This window comes from Ictidomys tridecemlineatus, chromosome 14, assembly GCF_052094955.1.
Source record: "Ictidomys tridecemlineatus isolate mIctTri1 chromosome 14, mIctTri1.hap1, whole genome shotgun sequence".
Classification (NCBI taxonomy): Eukaryota; Metazoa; Chordata; class Mammalia; order Rodentia; family Sciuridae; genus Ictidomys; species Ictidomys tridecemlineatus.
Genome location: NC_135490.1, coordinates 943,630 through 969,041, shown reverse-complemented (window position 1 = coordinate 969,041; position 25,412 = coordinate 943,630). Strand labels below are relative to the sequence as shown.

At 57.9% G+C, this 25,412-nt stretch overlaps 1 protein-coding gene across 13 annotated transcripts in view; it reads right to left on the bottom strand.

Annotated features, from left to right (window-relative positions):
• Dlgap2 (DLG associated protein 2) overlaps positions 1-25,412 on the bottom strand; it is a 653,188-nt gene that overhangs the window by 134,230 nt on the left and 493,546 nt on the right. For all 13 annotated transcript variants that reach the window (XM_078030719.1, XM_078030713.1, XM_078030712.1 and 10 more), the window contains one exon: positions 9,383-9,448. Coding sequence is in view for 11 of the 13 variants with exons in the window: in XM_078030713.1 (XP_077886839.1) it covers positions 9,383-9,448 (66 nt within the window). In the remaining 2 variants the exon portion in view is untranslated. The remainder of the gene's footprint in view (positions 1-9,382; positions 9,449-25,412) is intronic.

Below are 25,412 nucleotides of genomic sequence, written 5' to 3'. Positions count from 1 at the left end.
CTAAGTCAATGTAAGCATAAAGCCCAGGGCCATTTGTCAAAGACCACTGAATATCTAAAGGGGAATTCTTGCTAAATAAGGTAGGAGCCCGTAGCTGTGGGCCTCTTCCCACTTGAAGGCCTCCGAGGAGTCCCAGGGTGGCCCTCCAGAGACACTGCTGCACGTGTGCCGCCTGGAGGAGGTGCTGGGGCTGCAGCGCTGTGTCAACACTCCCCTGTTTTGAAATGACAGACCTCCTGTACGCGTCCGTTTTCTTGGGGTTGGGCCTCACACCTCACGTGGTTTAATATGCTTTCATTATTCAACCTGACAATTTTCTCCCATTTTACTTTGCAATTAACTTACCAATTTAAAATTTGGGTCAATATAAATGTTTTTATAAATGCAAATAAGCCACCGGCCCCTTAGAGCTGGAATTAACACTCTGGGGATGGGTTCCAGGACCCTGGGAATACAGAAACCCGCGACGCTCAGTCCCTGAGAGAAAGCACACAGCGTTTTCACACAGCGGTACCCTGCACTCCTGCACACTCCAGCCGTCTAGCTGGCCCAGACGCCTGGTACCACACGCTGGTACCAGTGGTTCTGCTGCTGTTTGGGGGTGACGAGGAGAAGCATGGTACATGCTTAGCATAGACAGGGCTTTTCTTTAGGTGTTTTCTGAGGTTGGCTGAATACCCAGATATCAGGGCCAGCTGCAGGATGGTCTCCAGTGAGCCAACAGAGATCACTCACAGAGCAAAGCCGTCTCAGCACATCTGAGGGTCTTTCCTGGAAGTGGCTTTTCTGGGTAGAGTTGGGTTTTCTACTCCACTGTGGTCTCTTTGAATGGTGTAGCATTAGTTTCTTTTATCACTGACTTTAGATTAATTTTATAGAAAGCTTCTGTATTTCCCTAAATTTCAGGGCCATTTTCCTAATGATAAAATTATGTTCCTGCCCTACATTTCACGAGCTTCAGAGCATGCATGTGCTCTTAAAGTGAAGTGAGAGCATATGGCGGGGGCGAGAGTCCTGCTTTCTGAAAAGATGGCTTTGCTAACGCAGCTGCCCTGGAGAGAACCCTGGGGCCTGCAGTCGCTGCCCCTCATCTGGCCCTGGAGCCTGCAAGGACCGTTGGGAGAAGGGCTGGTGCTTGTCATGGGCCCCAAACAAGTGCCACCTCTTGCTTTGTGGCCCCAGCTTGGACGACGCCGACAGCGCCCTGCAGTGTTTGGGGAATGATGATCATTTGCTCTCACAGCACCAAGACCATGTCTTTAATTTGGCCTAGTAGAATTATAGCTCCATGAACATGAGACTGGGCTAACCCTCCCAACTGAGAGATGTGAAAAGTGGAAAATACCATTTGGAAAAAACCAGAATCTTGGTTTTTCCTCCTGATTAGTTACAACATCAGAAATAGGACTCTGACTTCTCTCCCTCCTCCCCTCTTCCTCCATCCTTCCCCTTTTTCATTCTTTCTTTTAAATTAATTTCCCTGTTGTACTTTGCAGGTCAGGTCTCCATCCCTGGTGCCCCTCAGAACCACACAGTGGTGGCCCAGCCGCCCCACGGCTGTGTTTGTGCTCAGAGGAAAGGAGACCAGGGGTGAAGTAGGTGCTGCAGGCTCACGGAGCAGGGCTCAGCCAGAGGAGCGCACAAGGGACCCTGGGCACACACAAGACGGAGCGTCATTCAGCCACAAGAAATGAAATCCTGGCATTGGTGGCAAGACCAGTAAACCTGGAGGGCATCGTACAAATGAGATAACCCAGGCATGGAGAGGTCCCTCCCAGGAGCTGACTTACATGTGAAACCTAAGAACATTGACCTCAGAAGTGAGAGCAGAGGGTGGGGCCGGGGCCGGGGATGCAGTGGGCAGATCTGGGTCAAAGTGTGGGTCACAACCTCGGTTGGAAGGGGAAAGTTGAAGCCACCTCCTGTACAATTGGTGATTGCAGTCAGTAACAATGCACTGTTCACTGGGAAGCTGCTGGGAGCTGAGTTAAACTCTCACCACAGAGAGGAGAACCCCGCGTGAGCTGAGGGGTTCACGGGCTTGCCTGGACCACCCTGCCACGTGGACAGATATAAAAGCTTCTCCTTGTGCGCTGCAAGTGTGCACGACTTTTACTTATCAACTGTGACTTACTAAAGCCAGAAGAACCACGAGTGGATGAAAAGCATTTCCCCACTAAAACAGGGGAGAAGAGTCAGGTAGGGAAGTTACAGAGGTGGCAAGGCCCCAGGGCCACCCACAGGAGCACAGCGTGGGTGTGGGTCTTGGTACTGCTGATGCTCCCATGTGAGGCCCGCTGAAGCAGGACAGGCTGGGTCTGACACTTAGTGAGCAGGCTCAAAAGCAGCTCCTGTCCGTGCCGGGCTCGCACCCCTCCTGTCCCCAGAGCGGTCCCCTGGCCTTCTCCCTAGCCAGCCCGGATCCCTGCCCTCATTCCTGCTTCACCTGGGAAAACCAGGGTGGCTGGGAGCTCCTGAGGCCAGTGGTCACCAAACCCTCAGTTCTCTTTCAGAGCTTCTGGAATTCGGCTGCTCCTGCTCATTCTTATAACCACCAGCCACAGCCTGCAGCCAGACTCTGGGGACAGAGGGCTGAATACCTTCTGTTATGGTTTGAATGTGAGTATCCCCCCCAAGCTCACATGTGAGACAATGCAGAATGTTTGGAGGAGAAACGATTGGGTTACAGCCTTAACATAGTCATGAATTAATCCTTCATGGGGATTAGCTGAGTGGGAACTGGAGGCAGGTGGGGTGTGGCTGGAGAAAGTGGCTCATTGGGGGTGAGGCTATGGGATGTCTATTTGTATCTGGAAGTGGAGCTTCTCTCTGCTTCCTGACCCTCATGTGAGCTGCTTCCCTCTGCCACACTCTTCCACCATGATGTCCTGCCTCGCCCAGAGCCCCAAGGAAGGACCTGGTTGTCTCTGGACTGAGACCGCTGACACCGTGAGCCTCTAAATAAACCTTTCCCCTAACATTGTTCAGATCTTTTAGTCATAGCAGCGAAAAAGCCTTTGTTCCTCAACAGTGTGGATGTCCCAACAAGGGAGCACAGGAGTGCCATCAGGCAGAATTCCACTCTGAATACGCACCCACAGGGAGCACGCGGACAGTGGAGAGGGTGGGCCAGGCGCACGGCAACTCTGCAAGAGGAGCTAATGTGTGGGAGCAACCTGAGCACCATGATGGACCTGGGGACGATTGGAGCGTGGCCCGTCCACACACCAGAGTGTACTACAGCCTGAAAGGAAGGAGGTTCCAACACACGCTGCCACCGAGGTAACCTTGGGGTACTGTGCTGAGCGATACAAGCCCGCCACCAAAGACGAGCTGTGACTCCACTCCTGTGAGGTTCCTGGAGTCCTCAAATGCACAGCACAGAGGGTGGGATGGGGTGCTAGGGGCCGGGGGTGAAGTGGTGTTCAGGGGGACATCTCAGTTCATAAAGGAGTTCTGGGGTTGCTGGGAATGACCACCGCACAGCCTGTGACTGTCCTCAATGCCACTGAACAGCATGCATAAACAGGTAGAAAGTGGATTCCATGTCTCATACCTGCCACAGTAAAAAGGGCTTTGTTCCTTACTCTGGCCTGCACAACAAGCAGTGTGACATTCTGACTCCTTCACCTGGCCTTATCCCTCACTGTACTTCATGTGACCACAGAAACACTGAAGGAATCATCCAGGCTCCAGGTACGAGCTCAGCAAACTCCCTCTCCTGGGAGATCTACCAACTCATATGCACCTTGTATTCTATACTTGGTCCTCCACACCCCTCCCACTGCCCTTCCGCCAGAGTGCATCTCGCGGCCTGAGAGGCCATTGCACCAAAAACGAACCTGCAGACCACCCTCTTCCCAGGACGTGCTCACCAAGCCGCCAAGTTATGTGGACTGGAGAATTAGAATCTAGGTGCATCCTGCCCACCACTCTCCATGCTCTCTGCTCTCCACGTCCCTCCTACCCTGCATGTCCCCTCCTACCCTGCATGTTTCCTCCAACCCTGCATGCCTCATCCTACCCTGCATGTCCCCTCCTGCTCTGCATGTCCCCTCCTACCCTGCATGTCCCCTCCTACCATGCATGCCTCATCCTACCCTGCATGTCCCCTCCTGCTCTGCATGTCCCCTCCTACCCTGCATGTCCCCTCCTGCACTTCATGTTCCCTCCTACCCTGCATGCCTCATCCTACCCTGCATGTCCCCTCCTGCTCTGCATGTCCCCTCCTACCCTGCATATGCCCTCCGACCCTGCATATGCCCTCCTACCCTGCATGTCCCCTCCTACCCTGCATGTCCCCTCCTACCCTGCATATCCCCTCCTGCTCTGCATGTCCCCTCCTACCATGCATGTCCCCTCCTGCTCTGCATGTCCCCTCCTACCATGCATGTCCCCTCCTACCCTGCATGTCCCCTCCTACCCTGCATATCCCCTCCTGCTCTGCATGTCCCCTCCTACCATGCATGTCCCCTCCTGCTCTGCATGTCCCCTCCTACCCTGCATGTCCCCTCCTACCCTGCATGTCCCCTCCTACCCTGCATATCCCCTCCTGCTCTGCATGTCCCCTCCTACCATGCATGTCCCCTCCTGCTCTGCATGTCCCCTCCTACCATGCATGTCCCCTCCTACCATGCATGTCCCCTCCTACTCTGCATGTCCCCTCCTACCCTGCATGTCACCTCCTACCCTGCATGTCCCATCCTACCCTGCATTACCCTCCTACCCTGCATGCCCCCTCCTACACTGCATGTTCCCTCCTACCCTGCATGTTCCCTCCTGCTCTGCATGTCCCCTCCTACCCTGCATGTCCCCTCCTACCCTGCATGTCCCCTCCTGCCCTGCATGTCCCCTCCTGCTCTGCATGTCCCCTCCTACCCTGCATGTCCCCTCCTACCCTGCATGTCCCCTCCTGCTCTCCATGCTCCCCTCCTGCTCTCCATGCTCCCCTCCTGCTCTCCATGTTCCCCTCCTGCTCTCCATGCTCCCCTCCTGCTCTGCATGTCCCCTCCTGCTCTGCATGTCCCCTCCTGCCCTGCATGTCCCCTCCTGCTCTGCATGTCCCCTCCTACCCTGCATGTCCCCTCCTACCCTGCATGTCCCCTCCTGCTCTCCATGCTCCCCTCCTGCTCTCCATGCACCCCTCCTGCTCTCCATGCTCCCCTCCTGCTCTGCATGTTCCCCTCCTGCTCTGCATGTTCCCCTCCTGCTCTGCATGTCCCCTCCTGCTCTCCATGCTCCCCTCCTGCTCTCCATGTTCCCCTCCTGCTCTCCATGTTCCCCTCCTCCTCTCCATGTTCCCCTCCTGCTCTCCATGCTCCCCTCCTGATCTCCATGCTCCCCTCCTGCTCTCCATGCTCCTCTCCTGCTCTCCATGCTCTCCTGCTCTCCATGCTCCCCTCCTGATCTCCATGCTTCTCTCCTGCTCTCCATGCTCCCCTCCTGCTCTCCATGCTCCCCTCCTGCTCTCCATGCTCCCCTCCTGCTCTCCATGCTCCCCTCCTGCTCTCCATGCTCCCCTCCTGCTCTCCATGCTCCCCTCCTGCTCTCCATGTCCCCTCCTGCTCTCCATGTCCCCTCCTGCTCTCCATGCTCCCCTCCTGCTCTGCATGTCCCCTCCTGCTCTCCATGCTCCCCTCCTGCTCTCCATGCTCCCCTCCTGCTCTCCATGCTCCTCTCCTGCTCTCCATGCTCTCCTCCTGCTCTCCATGCTCCCCTCCTGATCTCCATGCTCCTCTCCTGCTCTCCATGCTCCCCTCCTGCTCTCCGTGCTCCCCTCCTGCTCTCCATCCTCCCCTCCTGCTCTCCTAGCTCCCCTCCTGCTCTCCATGCTCCCTTCCTGCTCTCCATGCTCCCCTCCTGCTCTCCATGCTCCCCTCCTGCTCTCCATGCTCCCCTCCTGCTCTCCATGCTCCCCTCCTGCTCTCCATGCTCCCCTCCTGCTCTCCATGCTCCCCTCCTGCTCTCCATGCTCCCCTCCTGCTCTCCATGCTCCCCTCCTGCTCTGCATATCCCCTCCTGCTCTGCATGTCCCCTCCTGCTCTCCATGCTCCCCTCCTGATCTCCATGCTCCCCTCCTGCTCTCCATGCTCCCCTCCTGCTCTCCATGTTCCCCTCCTGCTCTCCATGCTCCCCTCCTGCTCTCCATGCTCCCCTCCTGCTCTCCATGCTCCCCTCCTGCTCTCCATGCTCCCCTCCTGCTCTCCATGCTCCCCTCCTGCTCTCCATGCTCCCCTCCTGCTCTCCATGCTCCTCTCCTGCTCTGCATGCTCCCATCCTGCTCTCTATGCTCCCCTCCTGCTCTCCATGTTCCCCTCCTGCTCTCCATGCTCCCCTCCTGCTCTCCATGCTCCCCTCCTGCTCTCCATGCTCCTCTCCTGCTCTCCATGTTCCCCTCCTCCTCTCCATGCTCCCCTCCTGCTCTCCATGCTCCCCTCCTGCTCTCCATGCTCCCCTCCTGCTCTCCATGCTCCCCTCCTGCTCTCCATGCTCCCCTCCTGCTCTGCATGTCCCCTCCTGCTCTGCATGTCCACTCCTGCTCTCCATGCTCCCCTCCTGCTCTGCATGCTCCCCTCCTGCTCTCCATGCTCCCCTCCTGCTCTCCATGCTCCCCTCCTGATCTCCATGCTCCCCTCCTGCTCTCCATGCTCCCCTCCTGCTCTGCATGCTCCCCTCCTGCTCTCCATGCTCCCCTCCTGCTCTGCATGCTCCCCTCCTGCTCTCCATGCTCCCCTCCTGCTCTCCATGCTCCCCTCCTGTTCTCCATGCTCCCCTACTGCTCTCCATGCTCCCCTCCTGCTCTCCATGCTCCCCTCCTGCTCTGCATGCTCCCCTCCTGCTCTCCATGCTCCCCTCCTGCTCTGCATGTCCCCTCCTGCTCTCCATGTTCCCCTCCTGCTCTCCATGTCCCCTCCTGCTCTCCATGTCCCCTCCTGCTCTCCATGCTCCCCTCCTGCTCTGCATGTCCCCTCCTGCTCTCCATGCTCCCCTCCTGCTCTCCATGTCCGCTCCTGTTCTCCATGCTCCCCTCCTGCTCTGCATGTCTCTCCTGCTTTCCATGCTCCCCTCCTGCTCTCCATGCTCCCCTCCTGCTCTCCATGCTCCCCTCCTGCTCTCCATGCTCCCCTCCTGCTCTCCATGCTCCCTCCTGCTCTCCATGCTCCCCTCCTGCTCTGCATGTCCCTCCTGCTCTCCATGCTCCCCTCCTGCTCTCCATGCTCCTCTCCTGCTCTCCATGTTCCCCTCCTGCTTGCCATGTTCCCCTCCTGCTCTCCATGCTCCCCTCCTGCTCTCCATGCTCCCCTCCTGCTCTCCATGCTCCTCTCCTGCTCTCCATGTTCCCCTCCTGCTCTCCATGCTCCCCTCCTGCTCTCCATGCTCCTCTCCTGCTCTCCATGCTCCCCTCCTGCTCTGCATGTCCCACCTGCTCTCCACGCTCCCCTCCTGCTCTGCATGCTCCCCTCCTGCTCTCCATGCTCCCCTCCTCCTCTCCATGTTCCCCTCCTGCTCTCCATGCTCCCCTCCTCCTCTCCATGCTTTCCTCCTGCTCTCCATGCTCCCCTCCTGCTCTCCATGCTCCCCTCCTTCTCTGCATGTTCCCCTCCTGCTCTCCATGCTCCCCTCCTGCTCTGCATGCTCCCCTCCTGCTCTCCATGCTCCCCTCCTCCTCTCCATGCTCCCCTCCTGCTCTCCATGCTCCCCTCCTGCTCTCCATGGTTTCCTCCTGCTCTCCATGCTCCCCTCCTGCTCTCCATGCTCCCCTCCTGCTCTCCATGCTCCCCTCTTGCTCTCCATGCTCCCCTCCTGCTCGCCATGCTCCCTTCCTGCTCTCCATGCTCCCCTCCTGCTCTGAATGTCCCTCCTGCTCTCCATGCTCCCCTCCTGCTCTGCATGTCCCCTCCTACTCTGCATGCTCTCCTCCTCCTCTGCATGTCCCCTCCTGCTCTGCATGCTCCAGGGCTGCTCTGCAGCTCCCTCATCAAATCAGACACAGAGATGAGCAGCATCACAGCCACTCTTGTGCATAACTCTTTCCATCACCAAACACAATGACATAAGTGTACCCACACCTCAGTTAACAAAAGTCAAAGTGCTTCCATGCTCTCTTGGGAGCCTGAGGCCTGCCTGGAGCCACAGTCACTGTGGAGAGTTATGCTGAGGGACATAAAGAGGTACATGACCACTCAAATAAAATGGCTGCCACTCTCTCTAACAGGAGGCCAAAGTACTTCTAGTTTTCCCAAGAGAAGAAAGTGCATGTCCACTGTAGCTCCCTCCATAGTAGCTGGCAAGTGGTGCAGCCCAAGTGTCCTGCAGGGGTGAGAGGTGGACAGTATGGTCCTTCAGCTCAATGGATGTAACTCAGCTCAGAAAGAAGGGAGACTCTGCCACAGTCATATTTCCAGGGAGAAAGGCCTGCTTGGGGTGTCAGGCCAGATATTTCATACCTGGTTCTCTGTGGGAAGGTGCTGCTGCGTTTTCCAACACCACCTGTTCTCGTACTTTAAATTGAGAAGAAAACGTTTGGGGGCTGTGGTTTTCTTTACAAAGCACCCTGGCTGTACAGAAAGAGAGCCTTCAGTGCTCACTACAACTCGGCACCACTCAAACCAGCAGCAGATCCAGTGACTGAGGGTCTGAAATAAACCAGGAAGAGCTCAGATTCAGAGTTGAACAGCGCACCCCTGACCTGGCCCCTGGGCAGCAACAGCCTTGGCTATCAGGGGCCAGGAAAGGACACAGAGGACCTGCAGGCTTCTGAGCAGCTGCACTACGGAGGTCAAGAACCCAGAGCCACCATAGGTTTCCTTTCTGGATTTATCCACACTCCACGCCTCTAGCATAAGCATTTGCTCCTTTTCACCTGTGCACAACTCCACGTCAGGAGACTGATGGCCACCTGGCACCAGCCCCTGTGTCTGGGGCCCCAGAAGGGAATTCCATGAGCAGCCCTGGTGCAGCATTCGGAGCCTCCTCCGGAGGCAGCCTGCAGACCAGTGTGTGGGTGGAGGGGAGGAGAGGACTCTGCCCCACAATCACAGAGCTGGGTGGAGCAGTGCAGCGCTAGGGCCCTCTGACAGAAGGTGCCCATCACAGGAGGGGACAGCTGCTCCTCACGGAGGGCCACACTTCTCCTCCCACGGCAGCCTCCTCTGCCTCCAGGGTCTGGGATGACCTTCTCTCTCCAAGAACTCCTGCAAGGTGTTCGAACGACTATGTTTGAAATTAAAAAAAACTTGGCACCATTAATTTGGCTCCTACGAGGACCATCTCTAAGGCAAACTTGCTTAACACTTTCGGGGGCAAGGTCCCACTGACGGGTGCTGCAGCGCGCAGGCGCTGTGTGGTCCCAGTGTGAACAGTGCCGGCGTCTGTACAATACCTAGGTCTTCCTCCGCTGGCCCTGGGAAGCTGAGGCCCGGCTGGACCAGGTCTCCTCCTTCTTCCTCTGCAAAGAGAGAAACAAAGTCACGCTTTACTATGGCTCTGATGTGGCTTCATGGTGCCCGCGCAGCTGCAAAGCTCTTCACCACCCACGTGGCTCACCCACCTGAGACACTCGTTTTCCTCAAGTGCCACTGTTCAGAGCCCAGCATCTTGTGCCAATAACCTTGGGACCAACCTGCACTTTTTGTAGAAACCTGGTGATAAAGGACATGGCCCTCCCCACAGGCAGGAGCTCAGGCCGCTGGTGAGATGGGCCTCGGCTTCCCTGTGGCTGAGCTCTGGGCTCAGGGGCCTCATCAGCATCGGGAGGCTGCAGTGACTTGGCCCTCTCCCAAGGTGGGTCTGGTGGGAAGTACCCCACCGTCCACAAAGCTCTGTCTGCCTCCTGGTCCTCCATGGGCCGAGCGAAGCCACTGCTGCACGGCCTCACACTGGGTCACCCTGGTCAATTTTGCCCAAAGCAGCACCTTCACTTTCCACTGGGAGCCCCTCGGGCCGTGGGCTTTCATTGTTCACAGTGCTGCCGTCCTGTGCCGGGGACAGCCTGTGCCACGGGGCACTGCCCCTGCACAGCTGGGCTGCAGAGGTGCAGGGAGCTGAGTGGCATTTTATGCAGCTAGCCCCTGGGAAGCCGGGCTCAGGGTCAGCCGTGGCCTTGCCCTGGGCTCTGCCTGGATGACCAGGCACTGTCCTCCCAGGGCCATGGGCCATCTGGACGGTGTGACGCCTGGGCTTCCTGCCATGGCAACAGTCAGGCACACAGTGCTCGTCGGGAGCGGGGTTCCAGGAAGGGTTCCTTCCAGCAACATTTCGCAGTGACACTTGTGTAAACGCACATGGGATGTGTCAACATGAGAGCCTCTGCCTGCTCACAAGTACCTGTGCACACACAGGTGCGCCCAGGTGTGGCCATCGCGTGGGCACATACCCGTACCTGCCGCTGTGTGTTTGGACTCTGGCTCACACAGCTCCTGGGCCTCCAGCTCTCACTGGTGGGCTCTGAGGTGCCCACGCCTGTGGCCTCAGGGTCAGAGTGTTGGCCACACACAGGTCTGTGCAGGACCGTGGCAGTACACCGTGGCAAAGCCTGGTCAGTCTGCTGTCACCCTCTGAACCAGCCTGTCAGAATTTGCTGTCAGGAGGAGGGTATGTGGCGGACTGGCTGCAGAGGCACTGAGGAAGGTGCCCGGGCTCCCACGGGGACATGGTGGGCTCCTGACCTCCCAGTCACTGACTTAAAGAGCTCATGTCTGAGTTGGTCACGGATCTTAGGACAGCCTGTCTGGTTGTCTAGCCCACAGCTTGCCCACTCCAGCATGGTCACAGCACTTGCTCAGTCTGCGTTTCCTGCTGATGAGCTGGCCACTGCGAAGCCCTCAGCCCAGTGACCACACCAAGCATATTAACCCAGGAGTGGCCTGTCTTCATTTGTTTCAAAACGCAACTTAAGTAGTTCATGGAACAGAGTCACAGTGTCACCTTAGAAACAGGTGCAGGCTGACGGGTTAGGATAGGATTCAGGGGTGACCCAAGAAACAAGTCCCCAGCCTCAGCCTCTCTCACTCCCTGGAACACACTTAGACAAACGAGTGTGGGCTTGGACACACTGGGTTTGAACCCTGAGAACACGCCCCATTGTTCAATCATGAGTGCGCTGCGACATGCAGAAGCTGGCAGACGGTGGGCACAGCCAAGACATGGGCCCAGGCACACAGAGCTCGGTGTACAGGAGGGGCACACCAACATCCGAGAACAGCACCCGGGCTGACGGTGGAGGGGATGGAAGTCACCCCTAAATCTTCCTGGAAGAAAGCTGGCTGCACGGCTCACCTTGCTGCTCCTCAGATCGGGAACACAGGCCGAGGAGCGGCTTCACTCGCACAAGACCTTCCAACTGTGGAAGCTGTACCGGGCCCAGGTCTGGGCATCGATGGCGCCAGCCTTTGGTGCTGCTCTGGAGCCGGTAGAGCCTAGCTCAGGGTGCGCGTTGGCACCTTCCTGTCCAGCAAGTCCTGTACTGCAGCCTGATTCTGTGTGTGCACCATCCACCTTCCCCTGCCCAGAACCGAGCCAGGCAGGCCCCTGCTCAGCGGCCCCGCTATCCCGAGTCCCCGTGCTCCTCGCACCGCGGCTTCCACTGCGGGGTTCACCGTGCGCCTGAGGAGTGCGCCAGGCAGGCCACACCAGAGGACACCTGAGGCTCTCAACTCCACGTCCACTGCGCTGACCCGGGGATCCCAGTCGGCCCTCCTCAGGTCAGAAGACACGAGGGCACATCTCTCTTCTGCCTGCCTGCTGTCACCGGAACCACTGGCTGCACGCATGTCACAAAAGACAAGTGCCATCTACCATGAGACTGCTGTGTAGAGGGACGACAGCTCCCTGTGCCGTGCTCCTCAGGCCTGCTCCTCACCCTGCTCCTCACCCTCCTCCTCACCCTCCTCCTCACCCTCCTCCTCACCCCTGCTCCTCACCCTCCTCCTCACCCTCCTCCTCACCCCTGCTCCTCACCCTCCTCCTCACCCTGCTCCTCACCCTCCTCCTCACCCTCGTCCTCACCCTCCTCCTCACCCTGCTCCTCACCCTCCTCCTCACCCTGCTCCTCACCCTCCTCCTCTCCCTCCTCCTCACCCTCCTCCTCACCCTGCTCCTCACCCCTGCTCCTCACCCTCCTCCTCACCCTCCTCCTCACCCTCCTCCTCACCCCTCCTCCTCACCCTCCTCCTCACCCTCCTCCTCTCCCTGCTCCTCACCCTCCTCCTCACCCTCCTCCTCACCCTCCTCCTCTCCCTCCTCCTCACCCTCCTCCTCACCCTGCTCCTCACCCTCCTCCTCACCCTCCTCCTCACCCCTGCTCCTCACCCTCCTCCTCACCCTCCTCCTCACCCTCCTCCTCACCCCTCCTCCTCACCCTCCTCCTCTCCCTCCTCCTCACCCTCCTCCTCACCCTCCTCCTCACCCTCCTCCTCACCCTCCTCCTCACTCTGCTCCTCACCCTCCTCCTCACCCTCCTCCTCACCCTCCTCCTCACCCCTCCTCCTCACCCTCCTCCTCACCCTCCTCCTCACCCTCCTCCTCAACCTGCTCCTCACCCCTCCTCCTCACCCTCCTCCTCTCCCTCCTCCTCACCCTCCTCCTCACCCTGCTCCTCACCCTCCTCCTCACCCTCCTCCTCACCCTCCTCCTCACCCCTCCTCCTCACCCTCCTCCTCACCCTCCTCCTCTCCCTCCTCCTCACCCTCCTCCTCACCCTGCTCCTCACCATCCTCCTCACCCTCCTCCTCACCCTCCTCCTCACCCTCCTCCTCACCCTGCTCCTCACCCTCCTCCTCACCCTCCTCCTCACCCTTCTCCTCACCCTCCTCCTCACCCTGCTCCTCACCATCCTCCTCACCATCCTCCTCATCCTCCTCCTCACCCTCCTCCTCACCCTCCTCCTCACCATCCTCCTCACCATCCTCCTCACCCTCCTCCTCACCCTCCTCCTCACCCTGCTCCTCACCATCCTCCTCACCATCCTCCTCCCCCTCCTCCTCCCCCTCCTCCTCACCCCTGCTCCTCAACCTCCTCCTCACCCTCCTCCTCACCCTCCTCCTCACCCCTGCTCTTTACCCTGCTCCTCACCCTCCTCCTCACCCTCCTCCTCACCCTCCTCCTCACCCTCCTCCTCACCCTTCTCCTCACCCTCCTCCTCACCCTACTCCTCACCATCCTCCTCACCATCCTCCTCCCCCTCCTCCTCACCCTCCTCCTCACCCCTGCTCCTCACCCTCCTCCTCACCCCTCCTCACCTCCTCCTCACCCTCCTCCTCCCCCTCCTCCTCACCCTCCTCCTCACCCTCCTCCTCACCTTCCTCCTCACCCTCCTCCTCACCCTCCTCCTCACCCTCCTCCTCACACTGCTCCTCACCCTCCTCCTCACCCTCCTCCTCACCCTCCTCCTCACCCCTGCCCTCACCCCTGCTCTCGATGCCCTCCCAGGAGGTGGCTGTGAGCCTCAGCCCAGCTCCTCTTCCCACCGTGCCCCTGAGCGGCTCAGCCGGGAGGTGCTGGCGGTGGCGACTGTGCGACATGAATCAGCTGCAGCATCAGGGGCCTCCATGCAGCCTCCTACCCAGACCCCGTCACACTTGCTTAACAGAAATAGAGAAGTGCCTCAGACTGAGCAGTCCTGGAAACGGTCCCTTACTCTTCCGCGCCTCTAATGAGCTCCAGCTTCAGTGCAGAAGCAGTCTTTTACCGCCACGGCTCCTGCCGGGCGGGAGTCCTCTTTCCGGCTGAATCCACTCTATTTTTCTGATAGACAGAATTTAATGCTGTGCTCCCTCAAGTACGGCCCTGGGAGCCTGCTATGCCCTTGTGGGTGGGCTGGAAGGAGGCCTCCCCAGAGTCAGCACCCCTCCAGGTCACAGTGCCCTCACTGACACGGTGCCTGGGTGACTTGCGAGGAGGGTGTTCAGTGGGGGACCTGCCCCCCCAGGCCAGCCATTGCACCTGACCACGGCCCGGGCTGCACTTCAGTTTCTCTGGAGCCCCTTCCTGCCTCAGGTCAATGGCTCCCTGCTGGCCCGGACCCTGGGTTGCAGGCAGCGCTGACTGCTCCGCAGCTCTGAGCCATGGGCAGGCACCACCTTGGCCCACAGGACTGCTTGTCCACTGGTCATGGGACGGGGTACTTCAGACTTATAAGCTACTCACTTCCCAGAGGAGAAAGCATGGCACTTCCTCAAACCCACCTCCCAACCCAGGGACCAGGTGGTGTTTCACCAGCGACTGACAGTGAGGACCAGAGAAGCCGAGCTCCCCATCTGAGGGCACACAGCCTCCGCTTCCCCGGCTGGCCCAGGCCCCATGCTCTCCTCTGCTCTGTGAGCAAGTCCTGCAGTGCAGCCAGCTCTGGCCTTCCTCCAGAGGCCTCTGGGCACTGATGGAGGTCAGAGAGAAAATCTCCCCTAGAGAGGCACAAGAGTGACCCGTGAGTGGCCAGAGGGCCTCTTCCAGGAGAGTGACACTTTCACGGAAGCCGGGGTCGCCTTGTCCGCTGTGGACAGAGCAGTGCCATCTCCTGGGCTGCTCCGGGGGCAGGTGGGGGTCCCGAGTCACTGCCTAGGAGACTGTGGGCCGGGCAGCCCCTCATTCTCTGCATCTCTGGAGGGTATTGGGGTGGATGCGGCTCGTCCTGGCCCCCCAGTCTGCTGCTCTTTGTTTTTAAGTCTGTGTCACTGGGGCTTGCCCACATCTCCCTGTGGGAATGGTGGGGAGGGCACTGTGCCCTGGGAGAACAGGACACAGAGGTGTCAGGCACACAGGGCTGAGGGACCTGTCCCCCAGGGGTGCACTCATGGAGCAGAGAGCATGGCCCGGGACACCGCTGCAGGCCTGCACCCGAACCCCGAGGTGAAGCTGGGTGGGATGGACAACCTGATGGACAGGTGGACACAAGACCCGCTGTTTTTAACGTCCCTGGCCCATGCTCTTCCGGTCACCAACTCCCTCTACCCTTATCACTAACCCTAGACAACAGCCCTCGGGACCCTCTTGCCGTGGGGGCTCCGCTCCTGTCTACCACTTTAATAAACCAGCTGCTCGGCTCTGGCCCTTGGTGTCCGTGGATCTCAGTCTCTGAACGTGTGAGACAAAGCACCCACAGGTCCTCGCATCTCACTGGTAGCAGGCAGGCCCTCGGGGGACAGGACTTGCCCACAGTCCCACCAGAATGCTGCTTCCTGGCTGCACCTCCTGTAGCACCTCCCTTTCCTCGAAGGACTTCTAAACAGAACCCTAAGCTACTGGACAGAGACGAGGGGCTGCTCCGGAGGAGACGAGCAGAGCTCCCTGCGCTTCTCTGCAGAACCCCAGCAGGGGCCTGTCCCCAGCCTGGCCCTGGTTCTGGAGCTGGCCACTTCTGCTCACTGCTGCAGGTGGACAGGAGCCTGAGACTTTGCTCCAGAATCAAGGTGACAGCATCTGACCATCACTAAAGGCCATGGCCTCCCACCCGCCTTCCATTTCAGCCTCCCTGGGGATCTGGCCTGGCCCACAGAGGGGCCAGAGGGGAGGAGAGGCAGCCGTGTCCTCTGGTGCGGCCTCGGCTCCAGCTTGGGCCTCTGAGCTCTGGCTCCACGGCACCCGCTCCTGGTGCCCCTGCCTGCGCAGATCTCCTGCCCGCTGTGGGCCCTGGTGGAGCATGCACAGCCCTCCTGGCTCCTGGCACGTCCCTGCAGGGCACGACAGTGCTGCAGTCTGCCCTGAGAGCTGCACCTTCCGCCCTCTCGGGGGACCTGGTTGGCTCGGCCAGCGCCTCCGTCCTACCTGTGAGTGTGAGTGGGCCTGAGCTCACCTTTGAGTCCTCCCTGCGTCACTCCGACGCCGGCCACTGCCCCTGGCTCTCAGGTGGTTTCTTCTCCGTGTCTACCTCCTGTGTGCTGCACCTGGGCTCACAGACAGTGACCCTGAGGGTGGGGAGAGCAGGGGGGCCGTGGACATGCATCCCTGCAGCTCTGTCTACAGCCAGTGAGGTCCTGCTGCAGCCCCTGGGGTGGGCCATGCTCCGGGGGCTGAGTCACCCGCCATGTCCGGGAGGCAGTGTCCCAGGGCCCGGGTTCCCTGCGTTCTCCAGGGCACATGGCTGCTGCTCTAAGGACAGGACTGAAGGTTCCTAGATGGAGGGCTCGTTTAGGCAAGACAATGGCACTGATGAGCCTCCAGCCTGGCTCCTCTCCCGTTCCGCCCAGCTGCACCGCCTCGCCGCCGGCTTTTCCAGGGAAACGCAGAGAGGCTCCTGATTCCAGTCGGGATGGAGCAGCGGATCTCAGCAGATGTGTCCCTGAAGTCCGCAGGACTCCCACAAATAGTTCAATGTCACACAGATCAGGCTAAGGGAGAGCTCAAAGTCCCCATGAAGTGCCCCCACTCTGCCAAGGGTGACAGCAAACAGCTCCAGCACCTGGCCTGGCGCTAAGGTGGGTGTCTGCTTCCCAAGCTGGGAAGGAGGGCAGCACGGAGCTGGGCTGCCCCCCCACCCCCCGCATTTGAACGCTGGACACATCTCCCAAACGAATCCAGTATGACTAAGAGCAGCACACCCTTAATTTCAAGTTCTTGACTAAAAAGCAAAAGACTAAAAAGTGCTGAACTAAAAAGGCAGTTCATTATTTAAATATGTGAAACTTCCCACTGAATGTATCTGTCTGCAGTTGGACTTGAACATCATCGACACTAATTATATTTTATATAATATGCTTCAAGTCCAAATTCCAAACGCAGGTGGGATTCAGTTCTTTGCACTAGGAGCAGTACTTAGTAAGGTTTTAGACCACAGATTATTAAAGATGTGTCCACCTGGAAAACACCACTTTAAAGACAGAATAAGGAGCATTTTACGAAGCTTGGAAACGTGGCCTTCCAAACTAAGTGACTGCTGCTCAGACCCACACCATCCAAGTCTCAGAGATGGCAGTGGCTGGTGTTTGTTGGGTCCGTTTGAGGTGACTAAGGGAACAAAGCACCAGGCCACCGCGAAAGAACAACCCTCAGGCACCAACAGACAAGCAGTGATGACCACCTGTCAATCAGCGGGGTCTCCTGACCAGTCCTGGAAGGACACGGGTCTCAGCAAGATCCTCTCCAACCAACCCAGGAGGACAAGGGACTTAAAAACCTCCCTTTCCTGTCCCAAGCCCTCCCTTCCTGTCCTAAACCCAATAAAGTTCCAATCCGGCTGAGCCTGGGTGCGACTCCCCGGACCCTCTCTGTGGGACTGGAGGGTCTCGCCGGGAGTGAGTCTCCACAAAGCCTATTCAGCTGATTTTAATGGGCCTCTTGGCTCACAGGCGCCTGACCTTACAGTGTTGAAACTGAGCTGACTCTGGTCTGAGGAACAGCTCGAGTGCCCATTTCAGCAGAAGGTCTGGGGAGGGCTGGGGAGGACCCGCCAGGCCTCCAGTTGCATCACATTTCCCAAGAGCCATGAAGAATTATTAGGGTAAGTGCGTCCCATGTAACCTCAGTTGTTTCTGAAATTCAAGTGTAACCTGTATTTCTGTTGGTTCGATCTTGCCTTGCCACCCCTGGGGAAGTTTTGGAAGATTCGGGTGCTCCTGCCTGCCCCCCAAGAGGCTGCGACTCAGGCTCTGGGGGTGCCCAGAGAGTCCAGTTAATGTGCCCACAGGTGAACCTAGGGTGCAGCCAGGCCTTCGCTCACCAGCTCTGAAAGAGCAAGGCAACTTATGAAAGCCTGCCCTTGGCCTCCCAGATACGCGCACCCCTGCCCAGGCTGTGGCCAGTGTCCTTGAGGGTCCAGGGAAGCCAAGGGTGACCCCTTGTGCAGGCCTTGCTGGGATCTGACCTCACCTGGGGGGCAGGATCTGTCATCAGTCTGTCTCATTTTGTTACACAACATGCTTTCTGGCCAGGAATTCTTCAGGCAATTTAAAGTGCATTAGGTTTAAACACTCCTGAATTCTTTATTTGACATATTGTCTTAATTTTCTACTTGATGAACTTCTCACATCTGGCTTTGCCTCTCCATGTCCACAGGGCTGACCAGACCCCAGGCGAGGTGCTCGGATATGGCAGGAGTCAGGAAACCTCCAAGTACATTGACCTTTTCCTGGATTGTGTGCAAATAGCTTTAGGGTCAGTCATCGAGCTCCAGTTTTTCCTTAAATAAAATGACAAGCCTTGATTTTCAAGGTCCAATTAAAGCAGAATGGTTAAATGAGTTCAGAACAATTATGGAGAGCGATGGAGAGCCTGCAAGTGCTCGGAGAGTCCGAGCAGGGGGCCGAGTGGGAAGGCTCATGCCCCCCTGTGCACGTCACCACTGGAAGAAGCCTGGCACCATCTACCCGGGCCCTCGGGCCTCTATCTCTGATTGGAGGGCTTTCAGCTGCCTTTGGTTCTCCCCTTTCCATTTTTTTTGTGCTTTGCCAATGTTCTCAACCAGCTGCAAGCCTTTTGTAAGTGCACCATCCTAAAATGCTTGGCCTTCAATGGTGTGCAGCAAAGCCACCTCTGGACTTCCTTCTTCTCTGGAATTGGACAGTCCCGAATGAAAACGGATAGCGGTAAAATGGGGGGGGGGGTCCATCTCCTGATAAACGTCTGTTTCTCTCTTTCCTCCCAGAACAGCCCTGAGGGGCCTCCCATCCAACCTCCCTGAACTCCAGGCAGAGACTACAGAGGCTGCGGACCAATTCTGCCTGCCCAGTCCCACCAAGCCACCTCCTGAGCACCATTCAGAAGGAAGGCGGGACATGGCAGCCGTGACAACCATGCACCTGGCTCACCTCCCCCCCAACACCAGGACCTTGATGACCCCTCGGGTCGTGTGTTCCGGTTGACCTGTTGCTGGCATTTCCTGATGGCAACCACCTGACCTCAGAGCTGGAAATCACCTAATCTGAGTATTAAATGTCATAGTCTCCACCTGCAAATTAGAGGAGAGTGGGGGGTGGTCAGTGATTGACCCCAGTCCTGTGGCTGCTCAGCAGAGGTCAGATTAGAACATGGGTCCTACACTGCCCTCGAGCTCCAAGGTCCACACTTTGCCCCGTGCTGCTTCTGGCTGTGCCCACCTGCGGGCCTGGGGGCTGTGGGACCGTGTGCACAGGGTCTGCTCTGCCTGGCCTTCCCCTCGCCCCCAGGTGTTCTGTTGGCCCCGCTCTTCCTCTCTAAACTGCTCTTCTTCTGCATTGACACCTGGGCTCAGAGATGCCAAATTCACCAAGATGAAAGGGAAAATGGACGCCAAGGGGCCTTCACAGAGCTTGTCCACTGTGCCTAGTTCTGTCTCCACTCTGCAGACTCCAGGCCCCTGCTACGCTCTGCGAGGGGATGCTCTGTGCAGCTGCTGGGATGTGTGGGGAAGGGGAGGGTCCTCCAGTTCCCACTGTGGGCCTCCCCATGGCTCTGCTCCCAGTGGGTTTGTTGGGAACCCTGAAGAACGACGTCCCAAAGCCTGGAACTGTGGGAGGAACTGAGCCCCTTTGACCTTGTCATGGAACATTCTTAGCCATTCCCATAATTCCTTTGTCTAAATATCATGCAAATGGCAATATTTCCCCTGTGCTATTTCACCAAATCTAGGGTGTCCTGGGAAAGACTAGCAGCTCCCAGCATGCTCAGTGGCCGCTGACCTGGTCTTGCCCTGATGTGACTGGGTATACCTTCAGACAGCCTCTGCACAGAGCTTTGCTCTCCTGGCGTCCACATTGGGCTGGGCCCTGTGTGCTGCTGGGCACAGAGGATGTGGCCTCGAGGGCCCACCATTTGCAGGAGACCTGTGTCAGGCAGATGTGCAGCCTGAGCAATCCACCAAAGGCTCCCATGCCCCTGGGTGGGCGATGCCTCCTTGGGCAAGGCCTGTTTTCAGCATCACCTTTCAACTCCAGCAACACTGTTTAAAATGCGTGCTCTGTTGTTCTACAGAACTGAACAAACTCAAACTGTTGCATGCAGAATTGTATAAATCTCTGTATCAAAATATTTCCTAGCTACAGTATTGCTGTCTGCTCGATTTCTAAAAGAAAGCAACTTCAGAGACATGATTTGTGGCTGGTTGTTCTGTGCCCTGAGTCTTTGTAAATGCCCAGTTTTGATACTACTTAGCCTTAAAACTGAATTTTGATCTATATCCCCAGGCCTGGCCATTATTCATCAATTTCATGTTGGATATTAATAAAAGTGAATAATATTTGTTAAAAAATGACAGACGAAGCTGGTTACCTATTAGTCATTGACAAATTGCACCCAAGGCTTCGTTCTTCCTTTTTAAACACACTGCACAGCAAATTCCCTGGCTGGGACCCAACAGGGACAGGGTTTCACAGCAGCACTGAGACAGCAATTCATTTTCAAAGCCCTTGGATTCTGAATCGATGTGGGTTTAACAAGTTTTGTAGTTCTCGCCCTGAAATTCAACCAAAATCACTAAGTAATGCCGTGGCCGCTAGGCCAGCCCAGTGTACCAGGCCCTTGTAGGCTCCCTGTGTGGACTGTGCTGTGACCCTGGAGATGCAGATGGACACTGCACTGTGGGCTGCAGGCTTCCCATCTGCAGAACGCTGAATCACAGCTGCAGGATGTGTGCATTTTAACACCATGGAAAGACATGAACACTGCCACTACAGAGACATCTCCTGCCATGCACACCACCCAGCAACTCCATTTCTGCAGTGAAAACCTGGGTGAGTTCAGAAGGAAACCAAGTGCCCAGCGACTCCTCAGCTTGAACATGCAAAGCAGACAAGATTCTGGCTCTCCGCCCAGTTAAGGCAGACGCTGCTCAGAACCGTGTGAAACCAACAGCTTCAAGCACAATGCGTGTGGCATCCAGAGGTGGAGCGTGTCTGCAGGAGGGAGCTGAGGTTCTGTGTGTTCAACAGGCTACTCCTGGCTCCATGGCCTCTGTGGCCTCTTACAAACGCTGCCCCAGCACATGGCTGGCACAGCTTCCCTGCAGGCTAGCTGGCTCACGTCTAGGCTGATGCAGGGTCCAGCACATGGCTGGCACAGCTTCCCTGCAGGCTAGCTGGCTCACGTCTAGGCTGATGCAGGGTCCAGCTCAACTGATTCGGGGCAAGTGACTCAAGCGTTGGTTGCCTGATGGGTAAAATGGAACAATGCCGTTCGGGTCCAAGGCCTGGATGAAGTGCGAGAACCCCAGGGACCCGGCGGTCTGGGGCCTTTGACCCACACTTGGTTTCTGCCTCCCTCCTCGTCCCCCCCACTTCCCTGAATTCAGATGGCCCCTGGAAGGTGCTACTCACCCATCGTTTCCTGTCGGGGGGAGCTGGGCAGGACAGGAAGGCCTGGCCAGCACACAGCCACCTGGACACAGGTACGGGAGAAGCACGGAGGTCCTGACACCATGTACTGCTGCCCCCCTGACGTCTGAGGCCCAGAGCCCTCTGCGGCCCCCTGCGCCTCCCACCCATGAGGAGGCCTCGTGCTTCAGACCCTCTGGTGTCCCCAGTCCAGTGTTCTGGGGAAGGAAGGTGCGGTGCCCACGGCACGGGGCTGTCTCAGTGTCGCACCACAGGGCCACAGCCACAGGCGCAGTTACGTCCTGACCATGGAATATGTCACTTAAATCTGTGCCTTCCCACTGGTGTTGCCCACACAAAGTGCCCTGGCCATTGTGGCTCTAGACTGGCCTTTCACCAGCCCTGGACATGCTTGACTGCTCCGAAAAACATTTCCTGCATTTGAATAACAGATCAGTCCTGCCTGTCCTCCAGGGTGGAAAGATGACACAGGAAATCTGCAATTCATCACCTGCATTTATGGCAGAGAGCAGGTCTGGCTGATCCACCTCATCTAAATCAGGCTCAAAAGCTTATCATCGTTGTCTGGCAAGATGGGAGAAAGGAAGGCAAGAAGAATCATGGGAAAATGACAGGGCAGAGCGTCAGAGTCACACAGATCTCCAGGCTTGCCTCTGTGACTTCCTTCAAGGCTGGTCACGAGCGTCCACCCTGTTCTCCGCAGCTCTGCCGAGAAGACGGCGGCGCCTGATGCTGAAGTGTAGCTCCCACCCAGGTGTCCACTCTCCCGAGAACTAGAGATCACACCTGCTCATCGGCATTGCAGCCCACAGCGCAGTGGGTCAGCCAGCACGGGGCCCGGCAGGGGGAGGACAGACCCACTTCTGTTCCAGGAGAGACCGACCTGGCCCGTGACTCTGTGGGAGGGTGCACGCGGGATCTCAGAGACCCGGGGCAACCTGGTTCCACCCTCCTCGAACTCCCCGGGCAGTTAGGGATGGCCTGAGTTTTCACAGATCCTTCATGAGAGTTTAGGAATTAAAAAAAAACATGAACATTTGTATCAAAGGCCACTCTGACCAGGAGCCCCCGTCCAGCTCCTACCCCAGGGTCTATTAGTCAGAGGCCAGACCCCTCTGAACACGCTTCAAGCTTCTATTCCCATTCTCAATGATTTTTTGTAAAAAAAAGAAAGACTCTAATTTCCAACAAATACTAGTCTGTCCCTCAAACAGCACAAAGGCATCCAGAAACCAGCACACGAGATGGACAGCAAGGGTGCTGCTGGGTAGCCTCCTCGCGGCTAGCGTGGCCTCGCCTGGCCTGCTCCCGGGGCCGATGGCAGCCAGCCCTCCTAAAATGCACATGGAGACACTGCTCTGGATTCTAAACCACTGAAACACGTGGCCTCGTGCACTTCCTCCCATGCTGCACTGCAACCAGGCCACAGAGCCACACGGCCCCTGGGATGTTTCTGGTGGCTGTGAGTGTGCCAGTTGACCCCCTCCATGGGGTGTGGCCAACTTCCTCCTGGGGGACATTGGCAGGGGAGGTAGGCTCAGGAGCCGGTCACTGGAGCCTCCTCCAGGTGGCCCTGATCCTGCATCAGGAGTCAGCCTGACCTGAGACGTGACGCGAATGCAGCTCCTGGGCCACCGGCGTCAGAGGTTTGGGTGTGACTCCTGAGACCAGTGCCTGAGAAAACCACATCCAGGGGAATGTCACCTCACTGGACTTTTCTTCCCAAGACTTTCAGAACAGCCCTTGCCGTGGGAAAGGAAGAGCGACTCTGGGCCAGCCGAGCCACTGTGCTGGTGGGTGGTCAGACCCCATCTGTTTAATGTCGCTGCACATCGGCCAAGTGGATGAATGAGGAGCCTTCGCCCCTGGGCTTGCTGCTACCGTGGGCATTTCTTTGTCCTGTCAGCAGGAGCTCTGTGTCTGGCAAGTCATTTACAAGTGACTTAACAGGGACAGAGGATCGCCGTCCCGAGTGCTTGCTCCAGTGGCATTCTTCTTGCTCAATTTAAGTAGTTTTTGAGCAGAATGTGTGTGTGCAGGCTCCCTCCCTCCTCTGCATGCTCCTGGGCATCAAGCCTGCAGAGGGCCCAGCCTCCGTGTTTCCCATCCTGTTCTCTCCAGCTTCCAAGGGAAAGCAGAGGCTCTGGGGAGACTGAAAATCAGGGCCCAGCCTCGGAGGCCCCAAAGCTCCTCTGGCCCTTCAGTCCTGGGCAGGAGGAGAGAGCAAGCTGGGTTGGATGTGGTTGAAGCTTGGTCTGTAGCAGACCACAGGGACCAAATCTGCACAACTTCCTCTGTCCTTGGGGGAGTGGCTGTCCTCTCTGGACACCTGAGCATCTTCCCTGCTTCTCAGGAGAATGCACAATGTGAAGCAGTTAGAGCTCTCAGGAAACCACCAGCCACACCCACAGCCCGATTTAGATCTGCAATGAGATGCTTTCACAATAAACCCACCAGGGTAAATAATTACAGCGTTCACATTTTCCACCCAGTGATGGTTTCCATGTGCTATTCATAGTACCTTATTGCGAAGCCCCGTGGATTCCAGATACCACAAGATTAACCGCCAGCTGGACCACAGGGGCTTCTGATGAGGTCCACAGAAGGATGACCTGGCAATCAGCTGTGTCCCCCAAACTGAGGATGGTTAGGCCCTTAGCATACCAGGAAGGGCAGGGGAGATGGAAGTCAATGACGGCAGGAATGAACCAGCTGTGCCACTCACTCTCCTAGAGGGTCAGCGGGCCAAAGGAACTGCGATGGCCACCTGCAGCTGGTCGACTTAGTCCTCCATCAGCACAACACACTGCTTCCCACTCCTTCGGGATGAGCCCGACTTTCAGGTACCTGTTTACAATTCCCTGGGGCCCAGTGTACTGTGTTCTCACTCCTTATAGGAAACCGACCTGGTTCTCAGGACAAAGCTTCCCCAGGAGAATCACTGGGAGGTCACCCCCCAGAACACCCGGGGACACATGCTCTGAGCAGAGGCCTGTCCTCACTCTGCTGGGCGCTTGTCACTGCCTGCCCTTCCAGCTCCTCTCTGCTGGCCTGGTGGCCAAGCACCGCGTAGCAAGCCTCTTCTAATGTTGGGAATGGACGGCATCATAACTGGGTGGTCTGTGAGACCTGTGGATCCTCTCCCTCCTTGACCCTGGAGAGGGCCTGCCACCTGTGTGGCCCAGGGCTGGGCTCCACCTGGCTGTGCACACCTCTATCCATCCTGCCCAGGTCCTCTGTGTCTGTAGCTCAGACTGCACATTCTGAGAGCTGCCCTCTGCTTGCTCCAGTGCTGCTGTGGAGCTGAGGACGGGCTCTGCCCTCTGGGCCTCTCAGACACATCTGGTGTCACGCTGGCCCTTCCTCTTACACACCTGCTGGCTGTCACCCAGGAGGATGCTGGAGTAACAGCCCCTGCAATGAGAAGTGCCACCGGATTGCAACATGACGTGGCTCCCACGAAGAGCGACTCGGGCAGACACAGAGCAACGGAGAGAGAGATACAGGAGGGACGGCCATGAGCCCAGGAGAGGTCGGGAGCATGGGCGGCCAGTGGTCAGGACATAAGCAGTGGCCCTGGTGTACCTGGGAGCTGACAGGCATTGGAGGGGACCCGGGGTGCACAGACCACGTCTGCACCCACCCTCATCATGTCATGTGAGCTGGGAGGTTCTGGGCCCCTGAGGCCCGTGTGTGTTGTCCTGGGCAGGTTCTGGAGGACAGGGCAGGTGGCAGGTAGATGGCTCCCAGTGGTCAGCCTGAAGGGGGAGACGACCAAAGTGGCCTGGCTCTTAGGGACAAATGCAAGAAGATGAAGAGCGGAGTTCAACTGAGGAAGATGAGTGGGGAGGAGCGGGGTGGTTCTGCTCAGGAGGACTGCCCCACCGGTGCAGAGGAGAGCCACGGAGAAATACCCCACCCATGCAGAGGAGAGCTGCGGGGACCGCCCCACCGGTGCAGAGGAGAGCCACGGGGACCGCCCCACCTGTGCAGAGGAGAGCCCCGGCGACCGCCCCACGCGTGCAGAGGAGAGCCGCGGGGACCTCCCCACCCGTGCAGAGGAGAGCCGCGGGGACCGCCCCACGCGTGCAGAGGAGAGCCACACAGGGGCTGTCTTCCCCAAGCCCATCCCCAACTGTGCCTATCCAACTGCCCTGGGGTGTAGTCTCATTTGGC